This window comes from Narcine bancroftii, chromosome 3 (genome assembly GCF_036971445.1).
Source record: "Narcine bancroftii isolate sNarBan1 chromosome 3, sNarBan1.hap1, whole genome shotgun sequence".
Taxonomy (NCBI): Eukaryota; Metazoa; Chordata; class Chondrichthyes; order Torpediniformes; family Narcinidae; genus Narcine; species Narcine bancroftii.
In genome coordinates, this window is record NC_091471.1 from 259663777 (window position 1) to 259684940 (window position 21164).

The 21164-nt window shown below is 41.0% G+C and overlaps 1 protein-coding gene across 1 annotated transcript in view; it reads left to right on the forward strand.

Moving 5' to 3' along the window:
• The window catches only part of LOC138758596 (homer protein homolog 3-like), a 40506-nt gene extending 20109 nt beyond the window's left edge, over window positions 1-20397 (forward strand). Inside the window, exons 5-9 of the mRNA XM_069927793.1 lie at window positions 2394-2536; window positions 10008-10164; window positions 13422-13532; window positions 13891-13971; window positions 14351-20397. Coding sequence (XP_069783894.1) covers window positions 2394-2536; window positions 10008-10164; window positions 13422-13532; window positions 13891-13971; window positions 14351-14548 — 690 coding nt within the window. The 3' untranslated portion in view covers window positions 14549-20397. The remainder of the gene's footprint in view (window positions 1-2393; window positions 2537-10007; window positions 10165-13421; window positions 13533-13890; window positions 13972-14350) is intronic.
• Window positions 20398-21164: the final 767 nt, after the last annotated feature.

The following is a 21164-nucleotide window of genomic DNA, read 5'->3' on the forward strand; positions in this document are numbered from 1 at the left end:
ACTGTCTTGGTTATATAAACCCATTGTCACCAGTGCGTAAATCCATTTCCCAGTGGAAAATCCACTTCTGTATTATCTCCCTTCCCTGATATAGATTGGTTTACCCCCAGAAAATACATCAGTTCTCTGGTGCACGAATCCACCTCCCTGCTGTCTCTTAATTTTTTTCAATCCTCTGTTGTCAGTACTTCCTAGCACCTTAATAATCTTCCTCAAAGTATTGTAGCATTTACTGAGGCACTTGCTCATGTGTTGTGACTCTTCAGGTTTGATGCCCATTTAGAGAGGTGCCAAATGGGTCCTCCACTTCACCAATCCACACTGACGATTTACACCACGTTATTATCCCCACCTTCCCACCAACTTCACCCACCCACCTCCATGCCAGGAGCAATTTACATAGTCTTTGGGCTATGTGAAGAAACCAGAGCACCCAAAGGAAACCTATGTGGTCACAGGGAGAATAGGAAAAGTCCACACAGGCAGTATCGGAGGGCAGGAGTGTTCCCAGGCTAATGGGGCTAGGAGACAACAGCTCCGATAACCATGCTAAGGTCCCCATTAAACCTACAATGTTCTGAGCAACGGACAGAGAATGAGTAAGAGGGAGGGTGACTAATGAGGGAGGGAGGGTAACCAGCTGGTCATGGTTGAGAAAGCCAGAGTGGACAGAAATTATTCGATGTTGTCTGGTGTTGGGGGAATGACAGAGAACAGACCACTTAATGCCTGCTTCCTTTTCTTTCATAACTGTAGCTGAAGCCAAGATTTAGTAGGTCAGAGAATTATTTACACGAATCAGCTGTTGCAACAATCCTCAGCCCCACGATTAATTCATCTTCTGCCAGTCACCAATGTAGGACAAAACCCAAAAATAATCTGATCTTTTACCTTGGAGAGGGAACAGAATAGTATGCTGTCATCCACTGGAACACAATAGAATCTGATGCATTGGGCATTCTGAGGTAGATGAAGATTAAAGGTCCCTCAGTACTCACCGCACCAATCACACACAGGGCAGGACAGCATGGATAAGCTCACGACCCTGCTCCATCACGTGTTTTTTTAGGGCAGGGACAGGGCAGAACAGATTGGATATAGACTACACTCCCTCTACCCTGCTGCAACAAACTCTCATGGGGCAGTCTCGTCTTGGCCTGGCTGAAAGCTGTTATTGATATAGATGGGTGTCTGCTGGTCAGCATGAATGTAGTGGGCTGAACCGCTTGTTCTTCCATTGTATGAATCTACATTAAATACTAAATGAAGCCTCTTCTTTACACTGATCCAACCAACACTCACAAGGCAGGGATTGTGTGGGTCAGACTCTGTGGGCTATCTTATTTCTGATAATGGGATCATGTTAAACCAGAGCTTGGACTTTGCCTACTGGAATAGAGCTCGCACACCAGATCAGTAAGAGGGACCAGCAGCTGTCGCAGCTGGGTCTGTCTGTCCCCAAGGTACATACCATTCATTAGGGACCTGCTATGGCTCCTTACACTAATGTCACTTCATGCAGAAAGAAAAATATTTATCTGCATATATCTCCGTTCAATGGGTCCTTCATGGAGACCACTTAGTGAATTTAGCACCCATTCCTTCTCTCTCATCACAGCTCCAGCAATCTCTCTCTCTCCCTGTCTCTCTCCATCTCTTTCTCTCTCTCCCTGTCTCTCTCCCTGTCTCTCTCTCTCTGTCTGTCTCTTTCACCAACTTCCCCTCCTTTCTCTGCCTACAAGAGCTGACCCTTCATAACCCAGGACTGCTTGGGGGAGGGGTTGGTGTCACACAGATAATTCCAGCTCTGACAGACTGACACATCTGTTTTGCTGCATCACAAACTCAGTTGCTCTCTCCTTCCTGCAGGCTCATCGTTTCTGTCAAAGCCTCTCTCGCTCTCTGCGTCTCTCTGTCACTTTATCTTTCATTTCCTCGTTGCCTTCCTGCTGTTCATTGTTTGATCTCTTTTGCAGATCTCTATCCTTTTCAATCTGTGGCTTTTTACAACTCTCTCTCACTCCATCCTCAGTTCTCAACTCCTCTCTCAACCTTACTCTTTATTTTCCCAACCCCTTCAAATAGTTTATTTCTGTAAATGGTCTACATTCCTTCGGATCAACTCCTTATCCCCGGGATCAGGAGCCCCATTATCTCTGAAATCATGAGCCCTTTTTTTCCCTTGATTAGGATCACTCTCAGGAACTGGAGTCAATTTGTTCCCGAGATTAGGAGCTCCTTTATTTTGTGGAGTCTGGCTTCTGACTCTGTGGCCTGGATTCTCCTTCTCCAGGATCTGAGATCCCTTTGATCCTGAATTTTGGCTTTTGTTACAGTATATTTCCCTCCTTTTCTTTCCTCTGACTTACCAAATCTCTGCTCCCCTGTTGTAGGATTTGTCCATTGATCTTAATTCCCCACCACTGCAGTTGACCAGTGCAAATGTGAGCGGTGTTCCAAAACTGTACCACTCCGAAAGCTGTGATGGAGAAATGATGCTGGACAGTGCTCGAATCAAGTCTCTCTTCTCCCAGGGGTAAGTTTGCAGTCACCATTCCTCTCTCGCAGATTGTTGTTGCCCCAGTCCCGCCGACTACATGATGTCTCACATCCTGTTAGTTAATGCCACAGAGAAGAAACAAAAGGAAGTCCTCAACACCATGATATCATAGATTACATCATTGATGGTTGTGAAGTTCTTGCAAGAGATTCATTGAGTAAATGCTTATCATGGTATAGGGGCACCACGAAAAAGGCCTCCATCGATCACTCCAACCAGCACCAGGACTGGGTCAATGCCCAGGGCACAGGGATGGAGATATAATCAACTCACTTGTGAGAGTTGCTGTTTATGGGGGACCCCAGTGAGAGGGTGTGCATGAGAGAGGAAATCACCCTGTGTGGGATCTGTACTCCCAGTGAAAGTCAGTTTATGTACAACCCGAGCCCTTTGAGAGTTGGCGTCTGTATGTCCTGTGACCTGTGTGTCAGGACTTGCTTCAATCTATTCTGCCTGTTGGGAGGAGTCACGTGATGGAGTAGTGGCTGGTAGGGGAACTCCAGCCCTCTCCAGAAAAGTTAAAAAAAGATAGAGAAAAAGCAAAGGCACAAACTTAAAAACCAAAACAAAGTGAAAGTAAAAGTGTGAAGAAAATGGCAGCGAAGAAAGAAAAACCAAAAACAACGGGAAGAAAAGAAGAAGGAAAGACGTTGGAAGAAGAAGGTGAAGGCCTTACCTGTCCGAAGAGGACCGCCGCGGAGAGAGAGGCCCGCTCCCACAGGTCAGTGGAGGTCCCGGGCTCGGGACTACAAAAATGGCTCGCAGAGCCGAGTAAAAGTGCGCAACCGCGCATGTAAAAAACCACACTGACAGGAGGGGGGAGCAGCTGAAGAGTCGATCTCCACAGCTGAGAGAGACACCTGCAACACAGCAACAGGTGCAGAACATAGAAAATAACGACAACAAGAAAGAAGAGGGTAAAAAGAAAACAAGGAAACAACAGATGGTCAACCCAGAGGAAGAAGAAGAAGAACAGAAAGAAGTGGAAGAAGAAGAGAAAAGCAAGGCAATGGATGTATCTTTTTTTAAAGAATATATGGAATCAGTGAAAGAATGGCAATTACAAGAATTTGATGAGATAAAAAGAAGAATTAAGAATGCAGAAGAAAAAATGAATAAAATGGAAGTGGCCATATCAGAATTGGCAAAAAGAGTGGAAAATATGGAAAAACGAGAAACATTTGTAGATATGGAAGTAAAAGACTTAAAAGAGAAATTAGAAGAATCTAATAAAAAAGCTAAAGAAGCACAGGAGCTGTTAGCTCAGAAGATAGATATGATAGAAAACTATAATAGAAGAAATAATATAAAGATAGTGGGCCTTAAGGAAGATGAAGAAGGCAAGAATATGAGAGAATTTATGAAAGATTGGATCCCCAGGATCCTGGGAAGACCAGAATTACAGGAAGAAATGGAAATAGAGAGGGCACATAGAACTTTAGCCCCGAAACCAAAACTGCAGCAAAAACCAAGATCCATTTTAGTAAAATTCTTAAGATATACAACAAGAGAAAATATATTGGAGAAAGCAATGAAGAAGAGGAAGGAGTTCAATACAGCGAAAACGATCTTATGGAAAAAAGGATATAAATTTATGTTAAGGTACCCAGCGGTACTTAAAATAATTATTCCAGGGCAACAAAACAGACTATTCTCGGATCCAGAGGAAGCAAGGAAATTTGCAGAACAACTACAAAACAAGCAGAGAGATGAAGACATGTAATAAGAGTAAAAATGACCACGATCTATATGTATGTGTGTAAAGGGGTATATGTGTGTATATATATATATATATATAGTGTGCATACATGAATGTATACGTATTTAGAGGAAAATATATATAGACAAGAATTAATAAGGGAGGGAAATGGAATAGAGGGAATAAGGAGGGAATTAAAAGAGTGACCTTTGTTACATATGAAAATTGAAATCTTTTCTGGGGGGGGCTGGGTGGGGAGGAGTTACGGTCACTGCAAAATCAGCTGACGTTTGCGAGTGAATTCGCAAATCCAAATGGAGAGGGGAGATGGTTGTCCGACAAGGGATAAAGGACAACTCAGGAGGGGGTTAAAGAAGTTTTAAATAGGAGAATAGGGAAAATGTTTGATGTTTTAGAAATGTTGTCTTATAAAGTGTTCAAAACAAGAAAGCAGAAATGGATAAGAAGGAAAGGTAATGATGGAGAAACGGAAAGGGAAGATAAACAAAGTATAAAATGGCTACGCTGAACTATATGACTTTAAATATTAACGGAATACATAACCAAATTAAAAGGAAGAAACTGCTAAATTCACTGAAAAAAGAAAAAATTGATATAGCATTTGTGCAAGAAACACATTTAACTGAATTGGAGCACAAGAAATTAAAGAGAGATTGGGTAGGACACGTAACAGCAGCGTCGTAGAATTCAAAAGCAAGAGGAGTAGCTATATTAATTAGTAAAAATGTGCCAATTAAAATAGAAGAGGAAATAATAGATCCAGCAGGGAGATATGTAATGATAAAATGTCAGATATATTCGGAGTTTTGGAATCTACTCAATGTATATTCACCTAACGAAGAAGATCAAAAGTTTATGCAAGATATTTTTTTGAAGATAGCAGATACGCAAGGGAACATATTAATAGGAGGGGATTTCAACCTGAATTTGGATTCAAATATGGACAAAACTGGGAAAAAAATTAACAGAAAGAACAAAGTAACCAAATTTATAAGTAAATCGATGGAAGAAATGCAACTTTTGGATATATGGAGGAAACAACACCCAAAGGAAAAGGAATATTCATATTACTCGGCTAGACATAAAACATACTCAAGAATAGACCTATTTTTGTTATCAGCTCGTATGCAAGATAGAGTAAGAAAAACAGAATATAAAGCTAGAATATTATCGGACCATTCACCCTTAATATTGACAATAAAGTTAGAGGACATCCCTCCAAGAATGTATAGATGGAGATTAAACTCCATGTTACTCAAAAGGCAGGATTTTAGAGAATTCATTGAAAGACAAATTAAAATGTATTTTGAAATAAACACGGAATCAGTGAAAGATAAGTTTATACTATGGGATGCAATGAAAGCATTCATTAGAGGGCAAATAATAAGTTATGTAACCAAGATGAAGAAGGACTATAATCAGGAAACCGAGCAGTTGGAAAGGGAAATAGTAAATATAGAAAAAGAATTAGCAATGAAGGAAGATACAACTAAAAGAAGAGAATTGGCAGATAAAAAAATAAAATATGAAACACTACAAACATATAAGGTGGAGAAGAATATAATGAAGACAAAACAGAAATATTATGAACTAGGTGAAAAAACGCACAAAATTCTAGCATGGCAGCTTAAGACAGAACAAGCTAAGAAAATGGTATTGGCATCAAGGAAAAAAGACAAACAAATCACATATAATCCAAAGGAGATCAAGGAAAACTTTAGAGAATTCTATGAACAATTATACCAAACTGAAAACGAAGGGAAAGAAGGGAAAATAGATGAATTTCTAACTAAAATTGAACTACCAAAACTACAAATAGAGGAACAAAATAAATTAACAGAACCATTTGGAATAGTAGAAATACAAGAGATAATAAAAAAATTACCAAATAATAATACACCAGGAGAGGATGGATTCCCAATAGAATTCTATAAAACATTTAAAGATTTATTAATTCCTCCCCTCCTGGAAGTAATCAACCAGATTGATAAAACACAAAGCTTACCAGATTTATGTAAAACAGCAATAATTACAGTAATAACAAAGACAGGGAAAGATCCACTCGCACCAGCGTCATATAGACTAATATCTTTACTTAACACAGATTATAAGATAATAGCTAAACTATTAGCATACAGATTAGCAGAGTATGTACCGAAAATGGTAAATCTAGACCAAACTGGATTTATTAAAAAAAGACGCACAACAGACAATATTTGTAAATTTATTAACTTAATTCATGCAGTAGAAGGGAGTAAAGCGCCAACAGTAGCAGTTGCTTTAGACGCAGAGAAGGTCTTTGACAGAGTAGAATGGAATTATTTATACAAAGTATTGCAAAAATTCAGTTTACCAGAGAAGTATATTAATTGAATTAAAGCATTATATAAGGGACCATTGGCGAAAGTGACAGTAAATGGATATGTATCAAAGCAATTTAACTTAAGTAGGTCAACATGGCAGAGATGCCCACTATCACCTTTATTGTTCGCGTTAGCTATAGAACCACTAGCAGAATTGATAAGAACAGAAAATAATATAAAAGGGATAAAAATAAAAGACAAGGAATATAAAATCAGTTTATTTGCGGATGATGTTATAGTATACTTAACAGAACCAGAGCTATCAATAAAAGAATTATATAAGAAATTGAAGGAATATGGAGAAGTGTCGGGTTACAAGATTAACGTAAATAAAAGTGAAGCAATGCCTATGAATAATGCGGATTTCTCAAAATTTAAGAAGGAATCACCATTCAGATGCCAAATGCAAGCAATAAGATACCTAGGTATACAAATAAATAAAAATATCGGCCAACTATATAAACTCAAGTATTATCCACTAATGAAAAAATTACAGGACGATTTAGAGCATTGGAAAGATTTACCACTAACACTAATAGGAAGGATAAACTGTATTAAAATGAACATTTTTCCAAGGATATTATACCTATTTCAGGCATTGCCAATACACCTGACAGAGAAATTCTTCAAGGAGTTAAAGAAAATAATAAGGAAATTTTTATGGAAAGGGGGGAAACCGAGGATACCACTAGATAAATTAACAGAATGGTATAAACAAGGAGGCTTACAACTGCCAAACTTTTAAAATGATTATAGAGCCGCACAATTAAGATACCTATCAGGTTTTTATCAAACAAGGGAAAAGCCAGATTGGACTAGATTAGAATTAGATAAAATAAGGGAAAAGATACCTGAACACATTATATAAATGGGATGAAAAATTGGTACAACATAGAAGTTCTCCAGTATTACATCATCTACTCAATATTTGGAAGAAGGTTCATGTAGAAAGAAATAAAACAAATTATCAATTACCAAAACTAATATTGACGCAAAATAAGTTACTCCCTTTTACAATAGATAACCTTTCCTTTAGAGAATGGGAGAAAAAAGGGATCAAAAGAATAGAAAATTGTTTTTCAGGAAATAGATTATTATCCTTTGAACAAATGAAAGATAAATACAATATAACTCAAGATACAGTGCTGGCATATTACCAATTGAGATCCTACTTGAAGGACAAATTAGGAAGCAGTCTGAGTTTACCAGAGGGAAGTAACTTTGAATATGTGATAATAAATATATGATAATCAAAAGATATACAAATATGTATATTAAACTGCAAGAAAAGGAGAATGAGGAAACAAATGGTAAAACTAAACAAAAATGGGAACAAGATTTAAATATAATGATAAAAAAGGAAACATGGGAGAAGTTATGTTCTGGAACGATGAGAAATACAATAAATACAAGTTACGTATGATACAATATAACTGGATACACAGGCTATACATTACACCTCAAAAGTTAAATAAATGGGACCCAACAGTATCTGACAGATGTTTTCGATGTAAAAAAGAAATGGGAACAACAATTCATGCAATCTGGACAAATGAGAAAGTAGAAAAATTTTGGGAAGATCTAAACCAAATATTAAATAAAATTACAGAAACAATATACCAAAAAATTCAGAGATCTTCCTCCTAAGTAACATAAAAAACAAAGAATTTGGAATTGATTTGGAGGATGCACAAAAAAGATTTGTTAAGATAGCTCTAGCCGTAGCAAAAAAATGTATTATGTCAACCTGGAAATCGGAAGATAATTTGAAAATACAACAATGGTATATAGAAATGAATAAATGTATTCCATTAGAAAAAATAACGTACAGTTTAAGAAATAATATTGAAATATTTGAACAAATATGGGAGCCTTACATGAAACACAATAGCGAAAACCTACCGGGGACATTCACTACCTAAATTAACGAAAGGAGAAGGAAATGAAAAGAATTGACTCAGTGGAATTTCTTGTTTATTTTTATTGAATGACAAACTTGTTTGACTGGTTTAATGTATCCTAGATTTTGTACTTTAAATGGACGGGAGGGGGGAGGTAGGGAGGGTGGGATGGGAAGAGGGAGGGGGGGGAGAAAATGGCACTGTATATATTTGAAAAAGAAAAAGTATGTATCATGGTTAATGTGGTTTATGGTGTCAAAAATAAAAAAAATTTTAAAAAAATTTATTCTGCCTGTTGTGGTTCCTTAGTTGCATATCCACATGATGTTTCTCTGGTGTTTGTTGATCTTGGACAGTTTCCTCCCAGCAGAGTTTGCTTTAAATTACTCCATTCTTGATAAGAACAGAAAATAATATAAAAGGGATAAAAATAAAAGACAATTAAATTACTCCTTTTATTCAGTGCTTTTTGGTCCTTCTCTCTTCCATTGTCATTCCCATCTCCTCTTTCTCTATTTTTCACACACTCTCAACTCTTTCACACGGCATATTCTCTCTCCCATTTGCATTTTCAACCACTTTTCCAAAACTATCACTCTCTCCTCTTTTTCTGACCTATTCTCATCACCTACACGTCATCTCTAGCTTGTTCTCCCACCACTTATATTGTTCCCATCTCTTTGTCTCTTTCCCCACCTTCAAGCCTTCTCTTTACCACTTAAACATTCACTTTCTCCATCCATTTTCTTTCACTCTCAATTGCACACACCTTCCCTCCTCTTCACCCTCTCATTGCTCATGGTGGCATGACTGGATTAGCAATTCAGAAGGAGGTAGAGAGAGAGAGCCTGGAGAAGAATCCTGGAAATCATTGAGAAATGGTGGAAGGTGGGGACAAGAAGGCTCATCCAGAGATCCTATCAGAACTACTAGGGACTTTCAACTCAGCCAGGTAAATAGTTTCAGTCTGGAGTGACAAAGCTAACACCATGAATTGCAGCCATAATATGGCTATTTTGTTATGTGAAAAAATGCATCTGGATTACCGTTGATGCTTTTAAGGAAATTTGCCATTCTCAAACATTCTCGAGTACTTGAATCTCCAGACGAGAGAAATGTGGTTAAGTCTTCAAATGAAATGGCTCACCAAGCCACTCCACTCCAGGATCTGAGAGATGAGGAATTGGGGTCACATGAACCAATATATATTTTTTCTCTTTTTTGCACTTTCTATTAACTCCTCTGCCACACTCTCATCTTCCCTTTTTTCTCACATTCACCCACTCTATCTCCTGCTCTCTCTCACTCCCAACTTTCTCCCCTGCTCACTCCCTCCTGCTCCCGTTCTCTTTTGCCTTCTCCCCCTGCCCACCCACTCTCTTGCTCAGACTTGCCCACGACCTTTCTTACTCATGCCCTCCTTTGCTCACCTTCATTTGTTCTCTCACACACGCTCTCCCTAGGTCCATTTGTGAGCCACAGTGGGAGCTGGAACTGCTCGCGCTGCAGGAGAGCAATGGGAAGCTGGTGCAGGCGCTACACGAATCCAACATCACAGTCGAACAGTGGAAGAAACAGTTGGCTGCATATAAGGAAGAGGCGGAGAAGCTGCGAGACCGGGTAAAAATGGGGATGGGAGGGGTGGGGGAAGAGGACATGGGATGATAAAGATGAAAACTGGAGGAAGATGTGGGTGGCGGGGAGGAGTTGGATGATGGAGGGGAGGAGAGGCAGCAGCAGTGCAGGGACAAAGAGAGGACTAGACCCACCCTCCTCATCAATGGAGTGTAGACTGAGCCCACAAGCCACCCACTGAAGAGATGCCACTGCCCTTCAATGTCACACTAAGACCTGCCGCACATACCTTCCCAACCTCAAGGACAGGAGTGCCCCTGTCGAGACAGTGCTTTCGACAGGGTCGGATTCAGAACAATCTTAGCGAGGGCATTTGGTTTGGTGGTGGTGCCTACCTGTCCACCATGAACCTCCGTCATGTGCCATCACTGTCACAAATTTCCCCTCCATCCAACATAACAGACAAACGCACAGCTTATATTGCATGGAGACTAGTGTCGCTGTGTGTGGAGGGGGTCACAATACCTCATTTGGAGGGACAATGCCCTCACATGCCCCTACCCTCACCTTGGTGCCAGCCCTGACTTTGTACTTTATCAGAGGACAGCAAAGTGGTTGGTCCTGTCCTTAAATTAGTCTGCCAGAGACTTGGACTGATGATCCAGAGACCTGGTTTCATATCACAGCTCTTCAATTCCGGTAATTATCTGGAATTTAAAATAAAACCATCATGAGTAATGATGAAAAGACTACAAGATTGTTGGAAAAGTCCATCTGGTGCATGAAATCTACTGTCCTTACCAACCCAGCTTTTGTGCGATTCGAGAGCCATCAACATGATATCTTTGAAATGGCCCAGTAGGGCATTAAGATAAGAGGAATTGGGAGATGGCAGTAAATACTGGCCTTGCCAGCACCGAACAGCAGACAATCTTTTCCTTTCAATTTCACTTCTCCCCAAATCCTCTTTTATATTTCTCCTCTGCAGCATCCTGTCAACCCCCTCTCTCTCCCCCTCACCTTCCCTGCCCTGTTCTTGCCCACTCTCCTCCTCCTACCATATTCCCTTCTTATTACCACCCCTCTTGCCCTCCCTCCCTTCCTCCCTGTTCTCTCATCCCCACTCCTTCTCCACCTCACATTAAATTTAGTTTAATTACATTTATAGCACGATAACAGGCCGTTTCAGCCCATGAGCCCGTGCCGCCCAGTGGCACCCGATTGATCTACACCCCCGCCCCAGTACATTTTGTATGGTGGGAGGAAACCGGCAGACCCAGAGGAAACTCATGCAGACATGGGGAGAATGTACAAGCTCCTTATAGCGTGGGATTCGAGCCCCGGTCCCGGCCTCTGGCTCTGTAACAGGGTAGCGCTAATCGCTACACCAACCTATCATATTTTTTGCATGTACAGGAACTGAATATTTATCCACCCTTTTACATTTATTACCTCTAGTTCTCTTGTGGTAATTTAAGTTATCCTTATTGTTTATTAGTGTGCTTTGTGTATCTCTACCATTGTATGCAATTTTGACATCTCTCTTTTACACCCACTCATTCTCGCTTTTTCCTTCTATCTTCTCACTATCATTCACTCACCCCACCCTCCCTTCAATCCCTCCCTTCAATCCCTCCCTTCAATCCCTCCCTTCAATCCCTCCCTTCAATCCCTCCCTTCAATCCCTCCCTTCAATCCCTCCCTTCAATCCCTCCCTTCAATCCCTCCCTTCAATCCCTCCCTTCAATCCCTCCCTCCAATCCCTCCCTTCAATCCCTTCACAATTAATTGCAATTTATATTGATGAGCCCCTCATCGGTGCACAATTTATATTGATGAGCCCCTCATCGGTGCACAATTTATATCGATGAGCCCCTCATCGGTGCACAATTTATATCGATGAGCCCCTCATCGGTGCACAATTTATATCGATGAGCCCCTCATCGGTGCACAATTTATATCGATGAGCCCCTCATCGGTGCACAATTTATATCGATGAGCCCCTCATCGGTGCACAATTTATATCGATGAGCCCCTCATCGGTGCACAATTTATATCGATGAGCCCCTCATCGGTGCACAATTTATATCGATGAGCCCCTCATCGGTGCACAATTTATATCGATGAGCCCCTCATCGGTGCACAATTTATATCGATGAGCCCCTCATCGGTGCACAATTTATATCGATGAGCCCCTCATCGGTGTACAATTTATATTGATGAGCCCCTCATCGGTGTACAATTTATATTGATGAGCCCCTCATCGGTGTACAATTTATATTGATGAGCCCCTCATCGGTGTACAATTTATATTGATGAGCCCCTCATCGGTGTACAATTTATATTGATGAGCCCCTCATCGGTGTATAATTTATATTAATGAGCCCCTCATCGGTGCACAATTTATATTAATGAGCCCCTCATCGGTGCACAATTTATATTAATGAGCCCCTCATCGGTGCACAATTTATATTGATGAGCCCCTCATCGGTGGACAATTTATATTGATGAGCCCCTCATCGGTGTACAATTTATATTGATGAGCCCCTCATCGGTGTACAATTTATATTAATGAGCCCCTCATCGGTGCACAATTTATATTAATGAGCCCCTCATCGGTGCACAATTTATATTAATGAGCCCCTCATCGGTGTACACTTTATATTAATGAGCCCCTCATCGGTGTACAATTTATATTAATGAGTTGGAGGAAAAGGCAAATTGTAAGGTGTCCAAGTTTGACACAAAAATGGGTCGAGATGGGGACTCTGCACTAGGGTTCAGATCGCTTGCGAGAGTGGGTAAAGAACTTGGCAAATTAAATTTAATGAGGGGAAAGTGTTGATTATGATCTTCAGTGAAAAGAATCAAAAGACAAGCCATCCTTCATAAGCAGCTAAAGAAATTAGGTCTATGTTCTTTTGAATTTAGGAGAATGAGGATGGTCTTGTTGAAATATATGAGGCCCTTAGAGGGCGGGGGTCAGAGTAAATGTTGAGATGTTTCCATGAGTGAGAGGACCTCAAGCAAGGGACCATAGTAAGAAGAAAGACAATGGTCATTCAAAACTGAGGTGCCAAAGAAACTCTTCTTGCAAAAGGTGGTGAATCTCTGGATTCCCTACCTGGAGGTTGTGGAGGCTAGATCACTGGGAGTATTTAAAGAAAAGGAAGGCCAGGGAATTGAGGCCCATGGGGAATCTGCAAAGAGGAGATAGTCTGGGGCAGTCCAGGCGTGATTGATGCTTGTAGCCCACTCCTGCTGCTAGTTTCCTATGTTCTTGTGTTGCCATCTGCCTCCAGGTCATTGAGCTCGAGTCCCAGGGCACGGAGCATGTGACAGTTGCATCTCAGAACACAGACCTCAGCCAATCGGTGGAGGAACTTGAAACATTGTTAAAAGAGAAAGAGGAGGTAATTTGGGGATACTTGGGGACTAACTGCAACTTGCCAGCTCACACTGTGACAGGGCATGGCCCTGATGTGATGATACATTTTGTGAGAGGACAACACATTTATTGGTGTGTGACATGACAATGTGACTTGGCATATGATTGGACATCACGTTTGATGGCATGTTGCATGTGATGGGATGTGATGATCGTCTCCAAGTTTGCGTGTACATGTGTCCTGGTGCATGACGACATGGACCATGTCCAAGTATATATATTACATGCTATGTGGGGAGAGAGCACTGGCCATACAGAATCACATAGGATGTTTATGTCCCAAAGTTTTTGTGAACTCTCAACCAGTGTTTTATTTCTTACAGGAGATCCAGTTATTGAGGAGCCAAAAATCTGAAGTGAATGAGTTGGAAAGCGACCGGGAGGAGGCACTGCTTCGACTGCAGGTAGGGGACAGATCAATGCAGGGTGATGTGGAGGGAGCAGCGGCAAGCAAAAGGTAATGGGGTGGGTACAGATGGCACATATCGAGGTAATGGAGCTGCACGAACATGGGCAGACATAAGCTGAGACAAGGGTGAGGGGTAGAGGTCAGGGAGCTGAGATCACGGGGGTCCAACTGGTCCAGTAGCTGTCAGGGCAGACTCTGACCTGAGTGAGAAGTGGGTGCCCCGTGCAGGGGACAGGGTGTGAATGAAGGTAGGGGAATTGAGCGAAGTTGGGCGTTGGGGATCAGCAATGTGGCCTGGGAAGATGCCTTGCGGAAGCTGTGACCTGCCCAACAACACGCATCTTCTCCTTTGACCTTTGATCATTTGTCCTCAGGAAGTGGAGGGCCGGAATTCCGAGTTGGAGCACCAGTTGCAGGATGTGGAGCAGACCTTGGTGGACTGCGTGAACGACAGAGAGAGGTTTCAGCATGATGCTCGTAAACTGCTGGACATCCTCGACGTCAAGCTATACGAACTGAATGATTTGCGCCAGGGTCTGGCTAAAATTGCAGAGAAGGAGGAAAAACCCTGAATTGTGTGGCTGCTTTGAGATCCTTGGATGCTCCTGGCGCACAGTTCCCTGCCCAGAATTTTAATTCTCCCTTTCCCTACCATCATCACCACGCCCCTACCACTTATGCTGCTCGCTTGCTCTGAGTTCCAGATGTTCAGTTGGAACCCTGCCAGCCCAGAACACAGTGTCCAAGCATCAGCACAAACCTGTAAAAAACATTTGGTTCAAGTTCTGTTGATGGAAAATTAAATCATAACTCTAAGCCCTGCACTGATTCCATCCCACCTCTTAATTACCAGCCTTCCCAAGTCCCTGCAACATTTTCTTGGTTCTTTTTCGAACTCCTTTCTGAATTTGTTTCTGCCACCCTTTTAGGCAGTCACACGTGATTATTATTGACTTGCGAACTATTGAAATTCCCCCATGCCTCAGATCGAAGTACCTCTCCCCTTCTCTGTAATTCTGGAGAAGAAGACATTGTGCCCATGAGAAGGGATTGGTCTGTGCGCAGATACGTGGACAAAAGAGTGATTATCTCATGCAGCCTCTGAGGAAGATTGCAGGGTTAAGGTTGGAGTATTGGAACAGCAATGAGAAGAAATTCATTCAGATGTGAAGTTTCCATAGCAATGTGGCTGCTTGGTTTTGTATATTGAAGCCTGAGTCTTATTGGGAGAGTTTTGGTCACTGAGGGCATTTGGCAACATGCCAGTTGGTGGGAAAGTGTTGATGATCTAAATGAGTGGCATGATGTGATAGAGTGCTCCAGTGGACAACTCCTGCTGCTATTTCTTATATTAGTAAAGGTAACACTCCGCAACACTTTGATATACTAAATAACTGCATAAACTTTACCTTTACTCACTGCTTTACCCTGTAACACTCTGATACATAGCAAATTCCTCACTTTAGCCCTCTAATAAACAGTGCAATCCTCAGTACAGCCCTCTGATATATACTGCCCACTCTCCAGTAAAATATTTTGATACATACACACTGCACACTACTCATGTTAACACTCTGTACTCTTCCGCAGTATAACACTCTGATTTACACTGCACTTTTAACGGTAACTCTCCGATAATACACTGTACACTCCTCACTGTAACTCTCTGACATGCAGTCCACATCCCCTCACTGTTACAGCCTGATACATCCTGCATTTCGCTCTGTAATCTAGATGTACATTAAATCTCCTAGATGCGACATCACCAACACCTTCTTCTTTGGCTTGGCTTCGCGGACGAAGATTTATGGAGGGGGTAAAAAGTCCACGTCAGCTGCAGGCTCGTTTGTGGCTGACAAGTCCGATGCGGGACAGGCAGACACGATTGCAGCGGTTGCAAGGGAAAATTGGTTGGTTGGGGTTGGGTGTTGGGTTTTTCCACCTTTGCACCAAAACCACAGGTACTGGAATCTTGAGCAAACCATGAGCTGCTGAAGGAATAAATTCCCACACAGCTTGACCTGTTATTCTTTCTTCAGTAGATACCTCAGCTACATAAATGTGACTAATTGTGGTTCTAACATGATTGTAGTTTCTTGGAGAGGGTGTCACTAAAAAAATTCCTTGCGAGTTTGCTTGCACTGCACTTTAGATCATACATTCCAAATCCCAGCAAGGTGAAATCTTTATTATGCCTATGGAAATCTTTGCCAATCACCTTAAATCTCATTTTGAACATTCTAGAAAATGTACCTAAGAGCCCCTGCTTTTGCATCTTCTACAAATAACTGGAGCCCTTAATGCCCAGGACCATCTGCATTTGGCCATGACTCCTTTCCCAAGTATGGGGCTTGGAAATGGACCCAGAATTCCAGCTGGGGTCTAGGAAATGGATTATTGTTTTTGTATTCTGTAATTTCTATTTATAACTGAAGATTTCTTAATTTCCCAGCATCCTGGAAGAATGGAGGGGGGTAGATCTCATTGAAACATTTTGTATGTTGAAAGGCATGGACAGACTAGATGTAGAAAGATTGTTTCCCATGGTGGGAGAGACGAGGACAAGAGGGCATAAATTCAGGATTGAAGGGCCAGAAGGTGGTAAATCTGTGGAATTTGTTGCCACAGGCAGTTGTGGAGGCCAGATCATTGAATGAATTTAAGACAGATTGATAGGTTCTTGATTAGCCAGGGCATCTGGCTAATCAACCAGGAGAAGGTTGGGCAGTGGGGCTGAGTTGGAAAATGGATCAGCTGATGATTAAACGGGCTGAATAGCCTATTTCTGCTCCTGTGTCTTATGGTCTCATTCTTGCACATTTGTGTACAAACATTCATGTTCTCATTCTTCCCTTCAAAACACTTGAATTTAAAATTTCATCTTATCTTTTTTTAATTCTTAAATTTCTGTTGCCTTCCCTCTGTTCACTATACTTCAGAATTTACTTTGTCTGCGACTCTTTGAAAGGATATCCCGTCTACCTAGTGTTAGATCAATAATACACATTAAAAAGAATGGTGATTATTAAATGTGGGAAGTTAATGGCCAGTGTGCCCAGGGCCTATTTCAGTAGTGTATCTATATGTGACTCTTGGATGCTAAATTCGTCCCTTGGGAACATCACTGACCTCTAATCTGAAAAAGAGCTTCTCACCACTACACTAGCTTTCTGTCCTTCAGCCACTTCAGTATCAATTAGGACATTTGACACTGTCACTTAATCCAGAGGGCTTTAATGTTGCTAAGTAATGGTTTATACGTCTGTCTGCATTCTCCCTATTTGATGATGGTGACATCTGCATGGGTTTGGGCTTGTGTTACTATTATCAGGGTATGCTGACTGAACCAAATGATTGGTTTAAACCAGCGGTTTTCAAAGATTTTCTTTCCACTCACATACCACTTTAAGTAATCCCTATGCCATTGGTGTTCTGTGATTAGTAAGGGATTGCTTAAGGTGGTACGTGAGTGGGAAGGGAAGACTGAGAATCACTGCTCTAGATCTCCTTCACTTGAAGTACCTTCCTGATACAAAACTGCTGATTCATCATTGCCACGTGGTTCCCCATCTACAGCACCACTGGAGCGTCTTCACCACATGGATTGTATTCTTGAGGATTTGGGAAGGGCAATAAATGCCACCTTTGCCAGTTTTAGCCCTCTCGTGAATTAGTAGAAAAATTCACAAACTGCATGGAACAATAAAAATCTAAAATTACTGAGGGATTTAAACCAGTGGATTTCAAATTTTTTCTTCCCACTCACATACCACTTTAAGTATTCCCTATGTCATAGGTGCTCTGTGATTAGTAAGGGATTATTTAAGGTGATATGTGAGTGGAAAGAAAAAGCTTGAAAATCACTGTTTTAATCATCCCTAATTGACTCGTTATGTGCATGGTTTCATAACTCAAAAGGAAATGGGCCAATGACAATTTTTCTCAAGTGAAATATTTCATTTCTAAGCACGCTGCCTTTGACCTTCTAAGGATAGAGATCACGGGTTTAGATGTGCAAGTATATGGGGGTGGGGGGGTAGGGGGTTATCAATTGATCCCAAGGTTCTGCGATCTTGTTAACAGGTGATATTAACAAAAGGCAGAGCTGGTAGATTTATAGACTTGGGGATGTAGAACTCATTTAGCGTTAGATTTGTGTCCATTTAGCATTGGATTAGTTGTAAGTGATCTGTGACAGAAACTTTCTGTATTACTGCTGTTTTGTTGTTTTGTGAAAATGTATCATTCACCGAGGCTGAAGGTCAAGATGTGAAAATTCAAAATCCTGCAGTTGGGCTCAAGGGAGAGAAATTACTGATGGTGAGAAATAGTTGTAGCCAAGTAACTTTCTCTGCAGTGGCCACGCTGGCATTATTGTTAAACTCTACTGGAAAACATTAACTTGTAAAGTTAATCCTGAACTTGGACAGAATTTTAATGAATTTATTTTACTGTTTGCCAAGTTCAGTAATGACTTCATTTGGACAGGTAGTAGCCATTTCAGTTATCGACGTCCTTGGGCTTGACAGAGGAGAAATTGCTAGGGTTCCCTGCTACTGATCAATGCCCAATGCCTTTTAGGTTAGAGAGGAAGGAAATTGGCAGCATTCCCGCCTTTGATCGCTCTGTATGGAGAAAGACTAAAGTGTACAGAGTTCCTGCTCTGATCAATACTCAGTGAACTGGCTTAGAGAGAAAGGGGAAATCAACCAAGTTTCCTGTTCCTGATAAATACCCCAGTGACCCCTGGCTTAGAGAGAGGAGGAATCAGCTCGGGTTTGTTCCTTTCCAATGATTCCAGCAGGACGTTTCCATGTGGGGCTTTTGCTTGGACTGCGATTTGATTGAAAATTCTGCCCACCTTCAGCATCAATTTGACAGCATGAAATAGTCACCAAACCTCCCTGTGTCTTTTGTTAATGTTCATGTTCTGCATGACTTGTGCCTGAGGCATCAGGCCACAGCTGAATGTCATCTCATGCTGCTGAATGGTTGCTGTTCGGATTAGTGAACGGATCCCTTTCACTGATTCTGGAGCTCACCATTCACATTAACTTTTTACTCTGCCGCTATTTCCAGAGTAATGGCAACCATTCCATGTATTATTTTTCTCACTTTTACCAATTTTGATGATATACATAAGTACCAAGGCACCAAAACTCTTACTGACTGCAGCCACACTGGTATGCAAGTTACACTAACTACAACAGTACATATCTATTTTTAAAAATAGCTGATAGTCTGATACTTCACATTTCAGAGCCATCATTGCCTAAGGTGATACATAAAAAGTGCTGGAGAATCTCAGCAGGTCATGCAGCATCTAAAGGAAGTAAAGTTTCAGGCCTGAGCCCTTTGTCAAGGTACGACCTTGACATCATACCTTGTGAAGGGCTCAGGCCTGAAATGTTGGTTACCCTTCACTTCCTGTAGATGCTGCATGACCTGTTGAGTTTCTCCAGCACTTCTGTGTATTGCACTACAATCACAGCATTTGCAGTCCCTGTTTAATCCCATATTCAAGGTGAGCCCGATGCTGATTACCAGTTGCAAAAGGATTTTATTAATGCAAGGAAATATCATGCCATAAACCCCAAAATCTCCAAATGCCTGCTGGAATGGAATCACACCTGAGCAGGTCCAGGCATTACTGTTAGGTACAATAATTTTGGATGTAATGCCAGGCTACACAAGTGTAGGTAAGTCAAAAACTCCCTTAAATATTGGTTACAAAGCTGACAATGTCAATGACCAGGAGAGTGTGTGCCTTGCCCTCAAAGATGGTCAGTGACTCTTCCACCCAAGCTACTCTCCCACCAACTATTGAATCCATAATTTGTAATAAGATTGTTTAGATGAGCATTTCATGTAGTATTTATTCTGAGTTTTAATAATTAGGATTAATAGTTCAACATAGGTCCTCAATATTTGTGTAAAATAAACTACATTTCTTAGCAATTTAGAAATTTATAAACTAATCCAATTTTTTGTCAGCGTGAATGCAGTAGATATCCAATCCATATGCAACAGACAGTACATATGCAGTATAAAATGTACAAACCATGTACATGTACCATAGCATAAATAGCATGCATTATTTACACATAATGTGCCCTAATCCAAATGATAGGTGATACATTAGAACGTATACTATTCTTACAGTGTACGGACACAGGGGCATATACTGTGTGCAGGCAGATTCCACACAAAGACTACATAACAAATGTACACATTATGTACATTCTATATATGCCTGACAACATATTATTTCAGCAACAAATTCAAACTGCTTGATTTTAGCTTTGATTAAAACTAGTTAATAAAATCATTCCTATTCAAGAACCAGAAAACAACAAATCAACATTTTATAGATGTGCATTTCTTGGGTTTAAAATTATGAATAAAAATCACGTTTAAGTTCTGTGCTGACATTGGTTTATTGTAACAATAAAACTCATTTTAATCTCTTTGTAGAATGAAACTGCAAAACATTACAAGAGAAAAAACACAATGCTTGAGAAACTCAGCAGTTCAAACAGTGTACTGTACTTGATAGAGCAATGGTAAAGATATAGAGCGGAGTTAGTGCAGTGCTGTTACAGCACCCGGTTTAAATCCCTTGCTGTCTGTAAGGAGTTGGTACATTCTCCCCACCTCTGCATGGGTTTTCCCGGGGCTCTGGTTTCTTCCCACCATTCAAAACTTACCGGGGATTGTAGGTTAATTGGATGGCATAGATTTGTGGCAGAAATGGCCTGTTACCATGCTGTATGTCTGAATTTATAAAGTTCCCTGTTTGACCTGCTGAGTTTCTCCAGCATTATCTTTTTTACTTCAACCATGGTGTCTGCAGACTTTAAAACGGTACAATCTCATGTTATTAGATTAAGGATCGTTTACTGTATGCAAAGATGATCCTGTATCTACAGCTCCTGTTTAAAGGAAGAGGTCTCCATTGTTTAATTATATCGAGCCAAGGTGCACACAATGTAACTGCACAGAATTATTTGGAGTAAGGGCTACATGCTGAATACTGTTTTCTTCTTTGGCTTGGCTTCACGGACGAAGATTTATGGAGGGGGTAAATGTCCACGTCAGCTGCAGGCTCGTTTGTGGCTGACAAGTCCGAAGCGGGACAGGCAGACACGGTTGCAGGGGTTGCAAGGGAAAATTGGTTGGTTGGGGTTG